This window comes from Nyctereutes procyonoides, unplaced genomic scaffold, assembly GCF_905146905.1.
Source record: "Nyctereutes procyonoides isolate TBG_1078 unplaced genomic scaffold, NYPRO_anot_genome, whole genome shotgun sequence".
In the NCBI taxonomy this organism is placed as follows: Eukaryota; Metazoa; Chordata; class Mammalia; order Carnivora; family Canidae; genus Nyctereutes; species Nyctereutes procyonoides.
The window spans coordinates 14,557,244-14,577,856 of record NW_026575131.1 but is presented as its reverse complement, the minus strand read 5'-3'; the positions used below and the strand labels follow the sequence as shown (position 1 = coordinate 14,577,856).

Genomic DNA, 20,613 nt, shown 5'->3' with positions numbered 1-20,613 from the left:
AACAAGTACACTTAGGGTCAGGCATCATAAAAGAGGGTCAGCTAATCAATGTTGACCTAGCAATTTGTGATCTTAAGAGTGGCAGGAATGCTAAAATTATGTTTTTTGTCCCTTATAGCTAATGTTGGCATGTTTGTGAAGCTGGCTGAAAATAAATTTTGTGCCAAATGCCCTCCTTTGCAGGATTACCAAGCCATTTGTGGTTTACTGTCTTCAGTGTCTGTCCTGTGCAGACTTATGCTAGCACCTGGCCACCTAGTAAATAACAAATGAAAATTGAATACTTGTGCTCAGAGCCTTCATTGAGGAGGACTTTCCTTCCTTCCATCTTTATCCTTTGTCTCTTTGTCCTGAGTCTTCACCATCATCCATCAGAAGAGATAAGCTACAGAGATACCCCTAGAAAATACCAATCTGCTTGACTTCCCCATCTCTATACTCTTATAGGGCTGACTTAACTACTAGAACAACTCAGAGTTGAAGTGGCTTGCCGAAGATAACCCTGTTAACAGTTGACAGATGGAGTATTTATTATCTAAAACTTTAGCATAAGCTTTTAGATGACATGTTTTTCAGTTTGAATGAGATTGAATAGACATTAGAGTAAGAAGAATGAAAGCAGAGAAGCCAAGGATGTGCTAGAGCAGTCCTGTATTAGAATTAGGGGCAAGGGGAAGAATTTTTGTTTCAAACAGATTTAAGAAGGTAGAGTTTGAGGATAGATTTCCAGTAGTCATCATACAATTGGCCATTGGCTACTTGTTAAAGTTATATAACACTCTTCAATATTATGTCTATTGTCTAATTGTTCTCTTAATCAAGATCCTTTTGGTTGCAAGTGTCAAAATCCAATTCAAATGAGCTTAAACAAAAAATGAGAATTTATTGGCATAAAACTCCCATTAGATACAGCTAGATTTTAGTTCTCAAATGATAGTTTTAGGAATTCCTTAAGTTAGCCCTTGCTGTATGTAACCCCAGCAAAAAGAGAATGGCTCATTCCCAATAATTTTAGCACAAGTTCAAAATTGCTTTATGTGCCAGCTTGAGTCATATGCCCACCCCTAAACTAATTATGGTGACTGGAGGTTATGGGGTAGTGCTGGATAGAACATTTTGATTGGGTAGACATAGAACATGTGCTCATTCCTGGAGCCAAAATAAGGATAAGCCCGACTCATATAATATCATCTACTAAGAGTGGAGGAGAAATGATTCCTGTTAAAAAATGGGGATGAATTTACCAGGTATGGAGAAGCTAAGCAATGTCCAGTTGTCATTTTATACATACTAAGGTATGCTTGCAGTCCTGGATCCCACCCCCAAAGAGTTATTTCAGGAGAGAACAGGTATATACCATGAATTGTAAGATATACTGCCCTGGAAACATGAGTAGGATTCAGGAAACCTGACTCCCCTAGAACTATATCCCTGATATATCCTGCTCTGTAGTATCTAAGAGAATACCTGGCACGTAATAGGCACGTAAAAATATTTGTTGAGTGAATGATTAAAATCTAAACATGGTGGATACAGAGTCTCAGTTTGGGGTGATGAAAAGTTTCAGGCGACAATTGCACAACAGTTTGAATGTACTTAATGCCACTGAGCTGTACACATTAAAATGGTAAATTGTATGCATATCTCGCCACAATAAAGTTTTTCTTAAAGGAAGGAAGAGCCTACACATTAAGAAAGATAGGACTTTGATGGCATCTCTTGGCCTCTTGTTTTCCATTTAAGCTTGCCCTAGTCAGTCTCTGGACCCCAGGAGTTATGCAGTGATCAGAGGAGACAAAAGTAGTTATCCCATCTCATCCACAAAGTGAAGGCACAGATGCTAGCTACCCTCTGCTTCATAAGAAGAGCAAGGGATACAGAATCTTTGGGATTGATGAAAATCTGGAAGATTTGCTTACAAATGCATGTATGAAAGGGATTCATTCACTTTGAAAACTATATTTTCCTCTTGGACCAGGCAGGTAAGAATGTAGATGATTAAGATAATGTAGGTAAGGTGGAGCTCCACATAACCCCTTCCACACAGGTCAGCCACTGCTCATCTTAGGCCAGTTATTGTCTTGAAGAAATATAGTGAATTGCTTTGATCTTGTGGTTTTTCCTGAGAAGACTTAAATGTCGAATTCTTTGTGAAATCTTTCAGTTTTTGAATGTTGGCAATCATTGAAAAACATTTTATATAGTAAGCATGGGAAACAGAACATCTGGCTCATGGGCCCCTGGGTTGAAATAAATGTTGTAAACGTTCCTATCTTTCTGTTTATTTTCAGTTTCTTCCAAAGGACAGACTATTGTTTACTTTCTCACAAAACACAGTAATGACCCCATGTATTTTGTGCATTTTACAGTTTAGGGTGACTTGTGTGGTTAAGACAGATATCTTCATTCCAATTTTACTCTTGAAGCCACTGAAGCTTTAAGTGGAGGTACTCATACTTGTACCCAGATCCTTGTGAAACAATGTGCTTGATCAGACAATTCAGGTAGTTTCCTTCTTTCAAAACTCCCCACCAGTTTCGGTTGTTTATCGTTTATCTAGATAAATTATTTTTTTTCCTTTCATCAGAGAGAGTTGAGTTTCTCAATTCCCCATACCTCCTTTTGTTGGTCAAGTGAAAGAAAAAAAAATAATTACTTATGAGAAACGATAGAAGCAGATTTGTGTATTTAGCTCTAATAAATGCAGTAACCAGGGAATTTAAATCATATAATATTTTCTATCTTTCCAGAGATGGATAGACTTTTTTTTTTTCCTGAGGGAACTTTTAACTTAAGAATGTGTTTAAATCCCCTTGGCATGTCAGAATGATCATTAATGTTTATAGTTGCTATAGCAACCAGAAATGCTGGCAATTGAGTAGGAAAAGAGCCTGAGAGAGGAAGATAAGCTGTGTCAATTATTGAACATCTGTCAAACATTTAGCCAATTTAAAGTGACAGACAAAATGCTCAAAATTGAAGGTGGATAGAATATATTTTTACTAACATTCACTTAAGAATATCGGTTTTGTATTGTTTTGCCACTATTTTAGAGGAGTAATTAACTTTTATTTTCATTCATGTAAAGGAGGTGTTTTCTATGAGTACGATATGCTTGTATGTGTAATTTTTAATGCCATAATATTACCCATCTCTACTGGATGTTGCTTTACAGCATCTTGAGCTCTTTTGCATACATTATTTAATTTAGTCTCATGACAATGCACATACTTGGTAAAGTATATCCATTTTATAGAATTTCACATTTTCTGGGAATAGAGCAGTGAAAAAGTATGTTTTAGGACATATGCATCTTCATTGAGGGCTCTCCTCTCCCCATTCTAGCCACTACTCATTTATGCAGAAGCACTTCCCTACGTATTTGTCACATGTGTCTCCAGTATCCACCCTTGTACCCAGTGCAGTCATCCCAGATCAATTATTTCTCCTTTTTCCTTGAGTCTCCCTGAATCCTCAAAACCCTAACATAACATTCTGAAGAGCCAATACCAATTAGGTAGAGCTCCCCAGTCAAGTTGAAATCTATTTGCAATCCCTGTCTGATAATGATTTCTCACCTTTGCCTGGTGTTTTCTCATTTACAAATCGTTTTCATATATATGGTCTTATTTGGTCATCAAGCTTCTGAGGTGAGAGTTATCCCTTCTTTACATGTGAGAAAATTGAGGCTTAGAGAGATTAAGTGATTTGGCCAAGATCACAAAAGGAAATGGAGGACACCTCCTCCCCTATTGCCTTTCAACTATACCGTATGAGAAAAGAGCAGTAGGTATAAAAATAAGGTCTTGGATTCCAAGTGCAGCCCTAATCACTTGGTAACTACAAAGTAAACCAAACCAAATAAAAACAGGAGAGGTTGAACACCTCCCTAGATACCTCTGCCTCCTCCTAAAAAGAGAGTGATAGATAGATTATCTCTAGGATATTTTCCAGCTATAATCTGTAATAATTGAGTTCTAAATACAACTTCTCTGCTAGGGTTCCCGAATACAGCATTTGCTTATTACCTATCATCCGTCTGTTTATCATTGGTCCCTTCCTCAATTTCAAGAAAGTGAGAAAACAAATTAATTTTAAGTTATGATTTTGCTACTTCAACTTATTAGCATTAAGTATACCAGCACTATACAAATGATCAGAAGATTTAATTTTCTGGGTTAGTTTTGTTTAACACTAAGTTTTAATAAGACATTATTCCTTGTGTTCCTCATTTCCCTTTCCTGGAAAAATAGGTATTACCTCCTAGAGATGAATCAAATGAATAACATAAATGAAAATAATTTCAGGAAAATGAGTTTATACTAAGATAAGATGTCATTGTAGCTTTATTAATCATAAAACCTGATCTGATCTGTTAATATAAGTGGATGATTTGGAATGAATCTTTATAGTGAAGTTGAATGAATATATAGATCATCAAACAGTTCTTTTTACAATCTTTGCTTTATCAATAATAACAACAAATATTAACATTCATTGAGTGTATGTGCTGGACACTGTGCTAATTATAATTATGCACTTTGCTTACAGCATTGCCCTTGATCCTCTCAACCACCTATAAAGTGTATTTTTATCCCCAATTTTCAGATGAGAAAATTGATTCTTAGATCATTTAAGTAACTTTCTGGGTCTTACAGAAGTGGCAAAGCAAGACTTCAGGACAAAGAGATATGTCTAACTCCAAATAGCAGGGTACATACCTGACCAGTTATAGAAAATATTCTTAAAATACCTTAGGTGAGGATATTTAATTTAAACACACACTTAGACATCAGGTAAAAACTTAGACATCAGGTAAAAACTGTGATTACCACATGTTATTTTCTTCTAAAACTTTTTCTCAAAGCTACATTCCCCTGCCCCCTACAAGTCTTTGCTGTATTGCCATAAAAGAGATACAAGAGTCAATGGTAAGAATCCACTATTTCTAAGAGCCAACAATTTAAAGAACAATTCTAAGTGGTAGTGAGTGGGTGGGAGATTAGTGTACATTTACTTTTCAAAGAACATTCAGAGGAGAATTATGAACATCAGTAAGAAGAGGACATTACTAAATGGGAGAAGGGAGGTAGGATAAGCCTCTAAGTAGAAAAAGAAATGATAAGGGTTTATATTAGTCAAGACATTTAATCATAGAGGACAGAAACTCAGTATCCACTAGGGAATCTTTTTTTTTTTTTTTTTTTTTTTTTTGGTGCATAGATTTATTGACTTCTTCAAAAGCAGATTACATGAAAGACAAGAATATCCCCTCAAAATTGATTCTCTCAAATTACTAAGATATCACCTGCACTCACTTTCTCTGCCTGTCAGCTCTGGGTCTTAGATTTATCTTTTCACACTAGCTTGTCAGTAGCACATTAGACATGAGCGTGAGGCACTTCACCTACACCCTGTGACTCTCCAAACCTGAGAAGAAAAAAAAGGCCCCTTTTTGCAGGTATTTGAATTTTAGAAGATTTTGATTGGCTGGTTTGTGTCATATGACTCTTCCTCAACCAATCACTGTGCCTTAGGCAATAAGGTAATGTAATTGATCTACCTCAAGACTCCTCCCGATTTGTATGGCCAGCCTTTAAGGAATGATGATTGGGTACCATGAGAACCAATTGAAGAAATATTGCCAAGAAGAGAAACCTGCCCTTTATGGCAAACCAAATAATGAGGAAAAACTCATAAATGATTAATTTTTCATCTGGGTCTGTCCACCATATCACAAGGCAGAACTTGACCATTACAGTCAATGAATATCTTTTATTTTTAAATATACAAATAAAAATAAATACTTCTCTTTAGGGAAGGACAGATCTGTTTTTAATAGACCACCAGGCCAAATGTTTTTGCTACTGGTTTTAAGTCAGCATTGGTAAATTGCAGAGAAGAGATGGAAAAAGCATCTTGGATTACAATGAAGACTAGTATTTGCTTGGCAAATTTAATTAAGGGTTAATTTAGGCTTCAAATTTAAATGTCAGTTGTTTGAATTTCGATCACATCTTTAATTGAGGAGGGTGTAGAATTGTTTAATTATCTGATGAAAAGGCTGTATATCAGTGACTTGTGTGGGAGTTGGTGACATTGCTTGAAAACTTGTTCTGTTAGTCATATTACTGCTTGAATCCTTTTAAAAATGTAAATAATTATAGTTTAACTGACATTTTCTACCATTTACTCAAAATTTTTAATCATTCCTGAGAATGCATTTCAGTTCCCACATTGAGTATTTTTTTTCCTTTCTCTCCAGAAATTGCTAAGCTTCAAGTAATAAGACAGATTTTGATTATGTTGTGACAAAAACCACAAATTCTATTAATGATGATTTGTGCAGCCTTCTCTTAGAAAAAAATCTTTAAATGCTGATGTACTAGTGACCTGCATATCCTGATATTTCAAGATTTAACTGGTCACCTAGTTCACTAAAACTCTGAACATCTCTTGAGTGCCATTGGATTAGGTGCTGTGGCATACCAAAGCAAACAAGAAGATAGTTATCCTGGCCACATTTCCCACTATAGTTATTTCAGTGAAGGCCCTGGCAATGTCAGTCATGAGAACCCCTGTACCCACCTTGTTAGTGGCTCAGTTAAGCCATATTGCAGTGGCTTCTAGCATAGAAAGAGGAATCTTTGCCAAAGTGTCTGTTTCAAAAAATAATCAATCAATCAAAGTATCTGTTTCGATCCTAAATCTAATTCCACTGATCTTGTCTATGGTCCTAAAATAGATCATATATTTTCCTATGTCTCACTTTCCCTGTTCCTCCAATAGCACTAATCTTTATTCTACTTATTTCCAAAAACTGATGGAGCCAACAAATGAGATAATACTGGAGTGTTTTAAAATGTAAAGTCTTAAACAAGTTGTGGTTCTGCTCATGTACTTATAAGACAAAACCTCACTTAAAGGTAGATATGAAAATCTAGCTAGCAAATCACAGGTTTACTTCCTCCTACAAGTAAATATCATAGTCCAGGGGTTACTGCTACCTTTGAGTAACCACAGTCTGGCCAGGTCACACAGCTGTCATCTGGTAACTCAGTTTCATTGACAAATATCGTTTAGCCTGTTGTGTTGTATGGCCTAACTATTTCTGCATGCCTATCTCTGTGCTTTTATTGAGTCTTTCCTTCTCTTAGATATTTGGAAGACTATGAATTAGTCATCTTTTTTTACTCTGATTCTGTAAACTTGGTAAAATTCCATCAGAGAGTCAGGGGGAAAAACAAGGAAAGAGAAAAGGCTTAGGCATTCTTATTTGAAAAATATGGGTTCTGATGTTCTAGATTTTCTGTCCTCCTCTAATTTAAGTGATTTTGATTTGCAGTCAGTGATCTGATGGAAGTAGTGTATTCTCTTCTTTACAGGTAACTTTCTTCTCACTAACACTTTTGGCCTGGAGTTTGGTAATGAATTGTTGCTCTAGGAAACTTGTAACATTTGGAATTTGAATTCAGTTCAACCAATATCCACTAAGTTGATTACAGAATGTGAGGGACAAAGCATATGTTCCCCTGCCATATGTATTCTTGTCCACAAGTAATACTCAAATCTGTTATCTGGAGAAGAGACACGTAATTGAACCATTCTAATATAGGAAAAACAAAATTCTAATATGTGAAATAATGTGTAGTTGCTATGAGGCAGAAAAGAAACACATGTTTATTTGGTTGTTGAGGAGAGACCATATTTGTTTCCAGGAGGGAAGAGGACTCTTTGCAAAAGGTAGTGTTTGAGACAAACAGAAGTTGGAAGGGCATCCTAAGAGAGAGTGCCTAAGCCAATGTAGGGAGATTGAAAAGCATAGAGCACAGCAGAGGATCAGTGACTCTTTCCCCACTTTACTTTAAGCAACCCTACTTAGCAGTACAAACATTTCTTAAAATATGGTTTTGTTGGAAAGGACAAATCACACAAAAAAAACTAAAAACAGAGCTCCCTGCTTACAGCCAAGACAGGTGAGCAGAGCTTTCCCACAATGCCTTATCTTTGCATGTAAAGGTGATTTCAGAGGGAATAGATATGTATTGTATGACAGACTAATCAAAGTAATCATCCTCTCTGATGTTTTGCAAAGCCTAGCTTGAAGAATACTCCCCCAAAATAGGACTTACTTGGAGAGAGGAGTAGAAAGCTAAAACTGGATAATTTGAAGTCCTGCTTTAGAAGGACTTGACTACTAGCTTGATGTATTTTATTTGATCCAAGTTGCAGTGGAGGTCACATAGGACTTGTGTGGCTAGGAGGAACATGATCCAAAACTGCTCATTAGACAAATTAATCTGGCAGTGGTAGGTAGGTTGTCCTGGAAAGTTGGCAATATGGCAGGATGTTCTTAGGCCAGTGACAGGTAATGATGAGATGGGCACAGAAGCAAAAAATCTTGTGAAGTTCTAATCCACAGTATTTGTATAACTGATTGGATATGCCTTCCCTTAGCAGTACCTTCCCCCAACATTCCTAGAGAGAATCTGAGGCCTCAGGCAGAGGCATTGTATGAAAAGGATGTAAGTATTAAGCTGAAAAAGTTATATCTCATTTTCTTCTGTTCACTTCCTACCCATGAGAAAGTGGCGTTCTCTCTAGAATGGGGCATTGAACTATGATCCCTATCTCTTTAACTTTTACAAAGTTTTCACAGTATCTGAAGTATTTTATACTTAACTGTCAAAGGTACCTATGCTTCAAGGAATTAATACTTACCAAAGGAGCTATGGATGTTGGATTGGAGGTCTTCATAAAATAGGTGATATCTTTGATTTCTTTAAATGACAGATTTTTAACAAATAACTGAACGAAATACCGTTTAATCCCAATAAGCAGAATTTTTATCTGCCCATCATAGTCCATTCAAGGTACATCTCTTCACGGTAGCCTTATTGGTTTGACTGCACTCAGTCGGCTGGACCACTCACTGCTCTTCACAATCATACAAAGCTCTGATGTGGATTTTGTGTAGTTTCAGAATCACCCCCACCCTCATTCCATAGAAATACTCACGTTACCTCATGTTTATATTCTCCAGTACCATTTTCAGGCTAAGGAAAGCACGCACACAACTAACTGCCAATTCCATTTCTTTTGCCCTTACTTCTGTATTCCAAAACAGGTCATAAGCTAAATTGCCTACTGAGCAATATGGGCCTTTTTAAGAAGTAGGAATCGGTCAAGGCTGTGGCAAAATGGAGACCACCTGCCCTCTCCTAAATGGAAAGCTGCTACTCAGTTCTGCCACTAGTTTCCCTGATGGAATGAGATAAATGTGTGTCAACCTTTTAAAGCAGTGTTTCTTCGAGTGTGATCTCAAACAAGCAGCAGCAGCAGCAGCACCTGAGAACTTGGTTTCAAATTCAGATTCTTGGTTCCCGCACTGACCTTCTGAATCAGATATCTGGTGTGGGATGCAGCATTGTGTGTAGTAAAAGGCATTCTGGTGATTCTGACCTCACTCAAGTTAGAGAACCATTAGTGTAGTAGGTGCTGTGCTATATACCTCTTTAATTTCTCTTAGGGACTGATAACTGAGAGTTTTGTTTGAGTTTCAAGAAAATCTCAATATGTAGATGTTTATTTGATTTTTACTGTTGTTAAGGCATGTAAAACTATAAAAGACACACACGCTTACACAAGCTAAATCCATTCTGTGTGCCATCACTTCCCAGCCTCTACTCAAGAATCTGAAAGTGCTAACAAAAAGGATGCTGTTCTGTTGAAAAAAATATATGGATTCTTCCTTTAGCGTATGAAAGTTTGCTGACACCAAACCTAGACAATATTTCCTAAACTTTTTTCTGATATAGTTCTGAGAGCAAAAGAGAGTCAGCATGTACTCCTGGGAATCTGGGAGCATATCCTGCAGCAATCAGCTGCAAGTACATGATTTTGTTGAAGCCTTTCCTTATACGTTTAAGATTTGTATGAGTTTTATATATATTTCATCATATATTCATATTTGGCTTATGTTCAAGACAATGTGTTAAATTCCACTCAAGTTAAAGTTAACTTTTACCTACAAAATTTTAAAGAAAATCTACACCCCAGAAAAATGCCTAATTTAACTAACAAAATAGAGTCAAGAAAACAAGAAATAACCCATTAGGGGGAAGAGATTGTAAACTATACACAAGAGCAATATTCACAGTTAGTATATTTGACTAGAAAATGTCCCTTTTTCCATGTTATTTCCCATATCTCCACTGCCACATCTGAGTGACCAAAGAGCATGCACTAAATAATCATTGAATGCAATGAGTGAATAGTCAGGAGGCTTATTTTTAGAAGTGTTTGCCCCAGGTTTGCATGGTATTTAGCACTAGGTCTTTTCTAATCCTTGCCTCACATGATCACCATTTCATTCCTCCTAAATCATTTCTACAAATATGGTAAAGAGGCTTGACCTTATGTGCCAACACCAATTGCTTGGAAGTAACTGCCTGAAGCATTGTATTGAGAATGATCTTGAATCTATGTGGGGCATAGTCAATTATCTGTGTCAACCACAGGTATAGGAGTGGTAACTGGTGGGCCAAATGACAGATCCATGCCATCCCTGCTCTACCCAGCACCAATTACTCATGAGAAACAATTACTGAACCCTAGGAAGTCCTGCTTGATGCTGAAGTCTTGTCTAAACCAAGTTCTCTGAGCTGCAAAGTATCCATTTTAGGGGTTCTTTCAGCCACAGGCATGATTTCAGCAATCTACATTATAAAGGGCCATGGTCATCATTGTAAGTATTCAATGCCCATTAGTCTATGTCATAATTAATTGAGGTACAGTATCTTTCCTATTCCAGCCCTTCAGATTTCACCTTCTCTCAGACACCTTCCCTCTCCTTCTGTTTTACAAAATGTTCATGACTATATGACATGACAGTTCAAATATGACTTTATATTGATCATTTAGGGTCTTAATATGATTAGTGGTTTTATCCAGAGGCATTGTCACTCAGAAGCCAGTCTATGAGCCATTCCCTCTTGGGATAACTCACAAATCTTTTACATGACAACACACTCTTCTCTTAGGCTCTCCTGCCACCTGTTTAATGATGCAAAATCACTAGTGCCTATTTAGTGCTTAAGGTTTCTGGTACAATTCTTACTTTTTCAGAAATTACTTAGATTACTCACAATTTATAACATCTTCCTTTTCCTAAGTTCACAGAAAGATAAAATATTTATCAATCCATTTACAAGCAAAAAAACAGAAACACAGTCTTAAAAGTTGACATCAACATGTTTGATGTTCAGTGTGACTTGGCAGGGCAAGTATTCTTATTCCTATTTTTCAGATGAGAAAACTAAGGACTGGAAATTACTCTCTCACTAATTAGTGCTAAAGCCAAGACTCAATCCATGTATTTTGGCAGCAAATCCAGGGATCTTTTAACTGGGTTATGCTTTCTTTCCCCTTTGCCCAGACAAACCACCAAGAGGTTCCATTCCCTGTGTTTACTTCCATTGCTGAGCTGAGCTCAGTACTTTTGTGCAAGGCTGGTGTTTAGTAAATTTTTGGCCAAAAAGTAAACCAGTGAATGTACTCATATAACCCATTTTATCTATAGAATCACTTAACATACATTTTTCGCATTAACCTGCTTAGAATCATGTCTTAGTTTAAAATTCAACTTTACAACACCATACAAAAAAGTAAAATTGGTATTGATAAAACTATCTAAAAGTAAGGAGACTCTCATGCTATTTAAATAATTTTTTCAAAGTGAAAATTACAACATAATGACTAGAATTGATGCCCTGTTAATTCTACTATCTCTTTTCTACACAATACAGCTTAATTCAAATAACTGTAGTATAGTGTTTATGTTCATGCATGTGTGCGTGTGTGTGTGTGTGTGTGTGTGTATAGTTCTAGTTCTAGGGGTGCCTGGCTGGCTCAATTTGTGGAGTGTATGATTCTTGGTCTCAGGGTTATAAATTTGAGCCCCACCCTGGGTGTAAAGATTACTCTAATTTTTTTTAATTTAAAAAAATTCCAGTTCTGATTTTGTCAGTAAGTATCTATGTGATTTTTAGCAAGTTCCTGGGTATCTCTGGGTCCCATTTTCATCTTTTGTCAAATTAGGATGTTGGATTTGATGTTATACACATAGAATTGTGGAACTTTAATCCCAAAAGATACCTAAAGATCATCTAGTTGTACTCCCTCACTTAGAGATAAGGAAATTTACAGATAAGGAAAACTGATCTTTTCTAGCTCCAAAATAAATTTGGAGAGGAACATATGGGTTCCTAACAGAATCATCTCTTCTGAATACTGTGACTACCCACTTACCAAATGTGTGATTGTGATCCACACATGTACTTTCTCCAGATTTAAGTTTCCTTCTCTGTAAAATTGAAGGGGTCATACTAAGGTTCCTTTCACATTTGAAACTTTGAGGATTAAGAAGGGCATCTTTGAAAACTGACATTTGTGCTGCCCTTGGGACAGGGCTTTGCATGTTATGAAGTATAGCATAACTCTAGAAAGAAATTAGCAATAGAAACTTGTTAAGAGCATCCACCAAAGGACTCTGATCACAGGATAAATTTGCTCAATGAATACTTAAATTTGAAAAAAAAATTGATGTCTTATATGAAAACTAATAACCCAAAATTATTTGCTATTGGCTCAAAGATGTAGAAAAAAGAACCAAGTAAGAGTGAAGATTTATAGCTAATTTCCTATAGATTTGGATCCTACAAGTCAGAAAACCATCATTAGATCTTTCTTCAACAAGTATCACATTAGAACTAGTCTCAGTATTTTTTCAGTTGAGCATCAGAAGCTTCACAATCTATTAAAAGTATTTCTATTCCAAGTATGTTTACTGAGTTGTTACAAATTGCCAATGGGACAAGAACTGTCTGTCACATCCAGAGCAATTAGTGTGTGAAAACTTATCAAAAGAAATCTGTCAAGTTTGAATAAGTATAAATATTGCATGGAAGTCCCTAAGGAAATCAAACTGAGTGGGATACATTTTTGCTCATTGTAGCTCATGAGAATTTATTTTGTTTTATTTACTTGGCTCTATTTTTCAGAACGTTGATAGCATTTCATGTAACCCAATGGATTGATATTTTGCTCTGATAAAAATTGACTTTGTTTCTTAGGGGAAAACTAGAGTGTCTATTGAGTGATACAACAGTACTGGCTCCTTTCTTTCAAATTTTAAGAGCTCATATTTGCTTCCTGGAGGGAGCACTGGAATGGGACTATAGCTAGAAGCACTATTATATACAGATCTTCCTCACCTGAGGATAGGATCACATCCCAATAAACCCGTCATAAGTAGACAGTGCATTTCATACACCTAACCTACCAGCCATCATCACTTAGCCTCACCTACCTTAAACATTCGCAGAATACTTACATTAGCCTACATTTGGGCAAAGTCATCTGACATAAAGTCTATCTTATAATAAAGTGTTCAATATCTCATGTAATTTATTTAATACTGTACTTAAAGAAAAAGCAGAATGGATATAGGGATATAGAATGGTTGTAAGTGTATTGTGGATGCTCCTGACGGTGTGGCTGACCATCTGTGGGGATCTATGGCTGATGCCCCTGTCCAACATCACAAGGAAGTGTAGGACGGTGTATCACCAGGCCAGTAAAAGATCCAAATTCACATTTTGAAGTATAGTTTCTCCTGAATTCATACTTTTGTACCATTGTAAAGTCAAAACATCAAAAGTTGGGACCACCTATTATTTACTTTGCCAGTTTTTAACTCTCCGACCTTACCCTTTCTAGGCTTCAGCTTTTTCATATCTTTAAAATAAAGAAAAAGACAAGTGATCTGTTGGATAATTTTTAGCTTTATTACCATTTTACTTGCATTGATGTCTCTAGTATCATTACATCATATTTCTTATGCTACCTCCTCATTGTCCTGGACAAATAAAAATACGTTATTTACAGGTAGTAACATTTGCTATAAAGAAAAATAAATTGATACATTTTATAGAGATGTCCTCATTTCAAGGGACTCAGCATTTAGCTCAATATGATCTCAGCAGTGTACCAGTCAAGACTTTTTGAATGACCTTTGCACTTTGGGACTCAACAGTATTTACAAAGATCACATGTTCAGCTGGTATTAGGTATGATCTTTAGCATAATCCATTTTAGACAGTTTCTGGCAACTGTGGTTTGTTCCTTTTTCTACACCATGAGAAATGGCTATAGTGTTATTACATTTTGGAAGCTTATTAAAATTTTGGTTCACCATTTTGTTGCTTTCTTTTGTTTAGAGTCACTTAACAATCCTCCCCACACTGAAGTAATAGAGTTGATAATCTTTATATTGTATTTAATGTTTCTTGAGTGGAAGTCATTGCTGTTTGTCCAGGGTTTCCCAAACTAGGTTTTGTGACCTATTAATAGATGTTTTAGAAAAATCGTATATGTGTAGTGGGGATTATTGGGGTGGGAGGAGACTTTATGATCAAGTAAGTTTGTGTGCTTAAACATGCTGTGAAGTTTTTGAGGAATCTTGGGAGGTTAAAAATCTCTTGCAAGTCCAAAAGGATAAATTTAAAAATCTGTTAAACTTTTTTAATCTAGGGCTTCTCAAAGTAATTCGATAATGTAACTCTTTTAAATTTGGGATAGGTGAGAGGGAGACAACTTCTATTAACAAAAAAATTAATATTCCAAGGACCAGAGTTTAGGAAATGCTGTGGTATGTACATGCTCACAGTTGCTTGAGTCTTCTGCTAAAGCACTAAGTCACTTACTGTCACAAGCAGTGAAACCAAAATAATTAACTAATTTTTTTAATAAATGTATTTTTTATTGGTGTTCAATTTACCACCGTGCAGGATAACACCCAGTGCTCATCCCATCAAGTGCCCACCTCAGTGCCCACCACCCAGTCATTCCCACCCCCCCTCCCTCCTCCCCTTCCACCACCCCTAGTTCGTTTCCCAGGGTTTGGAGTCTTCCATGTTCTGTCTCCCTTTCTCATATTTCCCACTTATTTTTTTCTCCTTTCCCCTTTATTCCCTTTCACTATTTTTTATATTCCCCAAATGAATGAGACCATATAATGTTTGATCCCTGGGTGGCTCAGCGTTTTAGTGTCTGCCTTTGGCCCAGGGCGCGATCCTGAAGTCCCCGGATCGAGTCCCACATCGGGCTCCCGGCATGGAGCCTGCTTCTCCCTCCTCCTGTGTCTCTGCCTCTCTCTCTCTCTCTCTCTCTCTCTCTCTCATAAATAAATAAATAAATAAATAAATAAATAAATAAATAAATAAATAAATAAATAAATAAATCCTTTAAAAAAAGCCAATTTTTAAATAGCCAAACAACATGTTAATTGGGTATGTTTTGTTATTTTTACTTTTTTGTTATTTTTACTTTTAAAATGATTAACTTTTAATGATTCAGATGTGCTTATGAATCAGAGTGCTTTCACATAAGAATCCTCACTACTGAGACTCAACTACAGGAAACAAACTTAGTGTTACTGGAGGGGAGGGAGGGTGGGAGGATGGGGTAAACAGGTGATGGGCATTGAAGAGGGCTCATGATGTAATGAGCACCTGGTGTTATATACAACTGATGAATCACTGAACTCTACCTCTAAAACTAATAATGTACTATATGTTAATTAATTTAATTTAAATTAAATTAAATTTATAAAAAGAATCCTCACAACCCACCTGCATCACATTTAATATTATTCTTGCTTGATGGGTTAAAGGTTGAAACTGAGAATGTTTAAATGAATTCCCTTATGTAATACAGGTTTGAATTTTAGTCTTTTGTTTTTAACTTCAATTAAAAAAATAACAAAGTAAATGTCTTTTTTTTTTTTTTCTGATATCCATGGTCCATACAACTTTCTAGTTGCCTTGTCCCACAGGATTCAGAGGATCCTATCACTGGCCACTAGTAACAATCTTGAAAAATGTCATTAGAAAAAGAAAATAGTGTCATGTATTTGGTTACAACTCTCCTTGGAGAGATGTGGGTTGATTAATATTATGCTGGTAAATTACTTTCTAACTTCTACATTGTGATTTTGGAGATGCTAATTTATACTTAAAACTCTCCTATAGCTAATTACGGGATAGACAGAGTTCTCCTCATTGTTCATATGAGAAAATAGAGATGCTCAGAGATTACTTGGTTCGCCCAAAACTCACATACCATACTGACTAAATAGTACACTGTACTGTGCTGTTTGCTATGTTGTTTGTTAAAATATCCTGTTTGCTTTTTTTTATGGAAAAACTACCATACCAATTGAGCTTCCTCATGACCTATTATAGGGACTTTCCTCCCCCAGATTTTAGTTTCTTGAGGAAGTGACTAGCTTGCTGGGAAGCACTTGCTTATTTATACTGAGTATCCTCTTGACATCAGCATGGGGTTACTTACAATTACAGGCACATGTGTAAATAAAATGATTAACTATTCTCATATAAACATAATTATATCTCTCTAAAATACTACATGTGGAAATGTTATAATCCAGTGATTTAGGGAAAGCAAAGCATTCCTTTGTATGTAAATAGTGGATTATTAAACCAGAATAGGTTTCCAGTTGTACATTTGGTTATTGTGGTCAATTACGCTTAGGACTCATCTAAGTATTAAACAACAGAAGTGCCTTTTACAACAATTAGTGTTCTCTATAAAAAGCTGGCATATTTCTGCCATTTCCAAGGACATCGCATACATTTGAACTTTTGCCAATGAGTCTATTAAAAGAGAGACATATAAGAATTCAGCTAACTAGTTCTAAAACCAGTCTTCTTTTGCATCTAATTGTTTCCCCCTCCCCCACCAAAGTAATTTCTGAAGATAAAATGGGCACATTATCTATTCAGTGCCAGTGACTAGTATATCACTTTTCCAGCTTTGGACAAATCTAAAGATCACACTTTAAGGAGAGGAATCATGGAATGCCTGGAGATGAAGTTTGATTTCCTTGGGGCACAATAGTTTACTACAGCAAATCACTTAAGCTCACTGTCATTTAGGATTCCTCTTTGAAATTAAAAGCATGGGATCACATGTTAATTCACGAAACATTTACCTAATTCTTAAGAAAACTTAGAAGTTGGAAACACACATTTTCAGATATGGCTACCTGTTGTACTTATCCCACTGGCACTCTGCAATGAATAAGTATCTGCAAAAAAGTTGCTCTTGGACTGCTATTTCATCCTCACTCTCTTATGAATATGATAAATTTTTCAGCCAACATTTTTAAATACACATTTACATTTGGGACCAGCCAACCAGTCAGTCAGTGTGTGCTTAGCAAGTATTTGCTGCAATATTAAACCACCATCTCACTCAAATAATGGAAAAATAGTTCAACCTCACCAAGTAAGAAAAGAGTAAGAATTAGCATTGATAATGTGAGGCATTGGGAGAAGACTAAATTGAGACTCAGGAATTATTCTGTCCCTAAGTAGGGCTACGAGTTTGGATAGTTACTTTGTTGCTCTGTGCCAAAGTTTCTCAGTTAATGGAAAACTATAAAATGCATTGAAAACCACAAAGTGCAATGCAAGTATGTGGCACTGTGATGCACTATAATGATTATTATCTATAAAATGAAAGAAGTGATCTAAATAGTTTTCAGGGTGGCTTCCAGCCTTACTATATCAAAATTATATACTCCCTGGGTCTGTAATTTGAGCATTAGTTCAGTAAGTACTGTATGGTGCTTGGCACATGCTTAGTAAACTATAAATGCTCATTCCCTTGACTTAAAGAGGTTGGACTTCTTTTAATCAACTATCAGAGTAACTTTTAGTTCTCTAGAAAATAAACCCTTATTGACTGACAGTACGAGTACAGGTAAAATGCTTAAGGGATTGTGATTACTTATTTATATTTGGCAGGCTAAAAAAATCATTGGTCAACAGTATGAGTTTCTAACTTGACCATTTCTTTCATGTATACAGTATGTTCCAATGACGAAGACTATTTCTAATGATGATTCCTTTCCTTTCAGAGCTGAGCTATGCCTGGATCTTCAATGAATACCCTTCTTACCAGGATAATCGCCGGTTTGTTTCTCAAGAGACTGGGAATCTATATATTGCCAAAGTAGAAAAGTCTGATGTTGGAAATTACACCTGCGTGGTTACAAATACAGTGACAAACCATAAGGTCCTGGGGCCACCCACACCACTAATACTGAGAAATGATGGTGAGTTTCCTAAGGGATTTTGTTAATTCTGTTTTTGTGATCCCATATTGCATATGGAAAATTATATTATTGGCACGCAAACTCTGATTGTCTAAATTAAATTTAAGAAAAGTTTAATGCTTTTTACATTTGGTACCTATATTTTCTCCATTTGTGTAAGAAATAAACCCATGAATCCATTTTGGAAAACTAATTAGAAGTTTAATTGCTAATCTCAACAGGAATGGAATGTGGATTTAGGTAAGTATAAATAACAAAGGAATCTATTTCTTATTCTTTTTCACTTGAAATGTGTACATAGGCAGAATGAAGTAGAAGGTTGAACAACTAACTCATTAATCAGTTCTATGTAATTTAGTATTCAGTGTCCAGAAAGAAGTTTTAAATTATCCAAATAATTTCTGGATTGATGATACTAATGACACAGCTCACACTGCAGGGAAATAGAGGAACATCAAGGCTTATTTGAGAAATACGTTTTAATTTCCAACAATTTTATAAAAATATTTCAAGAAAATTATGAATTTCACCTTAATTATCTAGATGGATGACATAACAGTGTATGGTAATTCACTATGTGCTATTCAAAGACAATCCTACTGAATTGTATACCAAACTCTAGTACCACTATGCCTTTTACCCACTGTATATGTATTCTGTTCCCTCTTCTTGAAATGTTTTTCCATCTCTGAGTCTCAGCCTTTCATTTGGTTAACTTATACTGGCCCTTTCCTTTTCTTCAAGTATATCATTTTCTTTAGGAAGTCATCTCTGTCTGAACCCCTCTCCACCCTACTGCGTCAGGTACCTTCTCTACGAAGTCCAATAAAGCCTATTACTGTACTCCCAAGAACTCTTCATTCCGTATCACAGTTACCAGTATATTTTCCTGTCTATCTAACTATAAACCTGCTGTTTAGAAGCACATGCAGTGCCTTGGTCACCAGTATATCTCCAGCACTTAGTTGCAATAACTAGAACATAGATGATTCTTAATAAATATTTATTGAGTAAAAGAAAACAAAGGCACAATTAAGTCTTTCAGAAATGGCTGATATAATGATTGAAGCAAGCCATGGTTTACAGGTTTAAGTGTCTATTCCTTCTAAATCCCTTTCCCATCAAGTACATATTACAACCTTCCATTGTGAACAGGAATTACTACACTTTTTGTACACATGAGGAAACTGTCAAACAAGAATGTTAATAACAAGCATTCATTAGAAGCTTACTATTTCCTAGGTGCTCAGAATTTTACCAGGATTATTTCATTCAAACCTCAAGCAACTATATGAGGAATATCCTCTTTTATTTTTTATACATGAATGAACTGGAGCTCACACATGTCAAATAACAAATCCCAAAGCCACATAGCTAGCTAAAAACTCATGACTCCAAGATTCACACTTGGCTCCCATGTCCTATTGATTCTAGAGCCTAATATCTTAACTTCTCACTCAGTATGTTTCATTTCATTACACTATACCACCTTTTACCTTAATTTACCCAAGTGGGGATGTGAATCTGAACCTCCCAGAACAGGATATTTGCAGACAAACCGTCTCTGCAAAGAGGGTCTGGGCATCTTTATAACATAAACCATGCTATGGAATTTTTTAGCAAATACCATATATTTCAGTCATTTATTTATTCATACATTTAACATGTATCTATTTAGGACTTACTGTGTGACAGATGCTACTCTGAGTGCCAGTGAGCAAGAACAATAGGGCCCTGTCTCATTGTACTGTATTCTCAAGGAGAACACTGATAAAGATAAACAAACAAAAAAACAGTTATTTTAGAGAGTAATAAATAAGCCATATGATGAAATAGAAGCTCTGTGGAGTGGAATATCCACTTTAGGCAAGATTGTCTTGGAAAGCCTTTCTGAGGAGGTGACATATGAGCTGAGACCTGAATGATAAGAAGTCAGACCTATGATAATCAGAGGGAGGAGCAGTGCAGCTGCATTAACATCACATGCAAAGGCCCCAGGGCCTGAAAAAAAACAGCATGTTCGGGAAGAAAAGAGAATGTGAACTTGGTTGGAGCATAGTGAGCAGGGTAAAGGATGTTTTGAGTTGAGGTTAAAAAGGAATCAGCAGCCAGATCATGTAGACCATGGGGAAGAGAGTGGATTTTATCTCAAGTACAATGAGAAGCCTTTAGAGGATTTTATTCAAGAGAATGGTGTATGTTTTTTTCAAAGTTTGCTTAGTTACTGTGTAGAATGGTCTTTAAATAAGTGAGAGTGGACACTGGATGTCCAACCGAAAGATTATTGCAATAATTCAGTTGGGAAATGATGGCAGCTTGAAGTAGGGAGTAACAGTGGAGAATAGAGAAGTGGATGGCTGGAGGATACAGTTTGCAGGTAAAGCTGCCAGGACTTGCTGATGCACTGGAAG

The 20,613-nt window shown here is 36.1% G+C and overlaps 1 protein-coding gene across 10 annotated transcripts in view; it reads left to right on the top strand.

Annotated features, from left to right (window-relative positions):
• Positions 1-20,613, top strand: part of CNTN4 (contactin 4) — a 903,432-nt gene that overhangs the window by 704,916 nt on the left and 177,903 nt on the right. For all 10 annotated transcript variants that reach the window (XM_055344757.1, XM_055344760.1, XM_055344759.1 and 7 more), the window contains one exon: positions 18,005-18,202. In XM_055344757.1, coding sequence (XP_055200732.1) covers positions 18,005-18,202 — 198 coding nt within the window. The remainder of the gene's footprint in view (positions 1-18,004; positions 18,203-20,613) is intronic.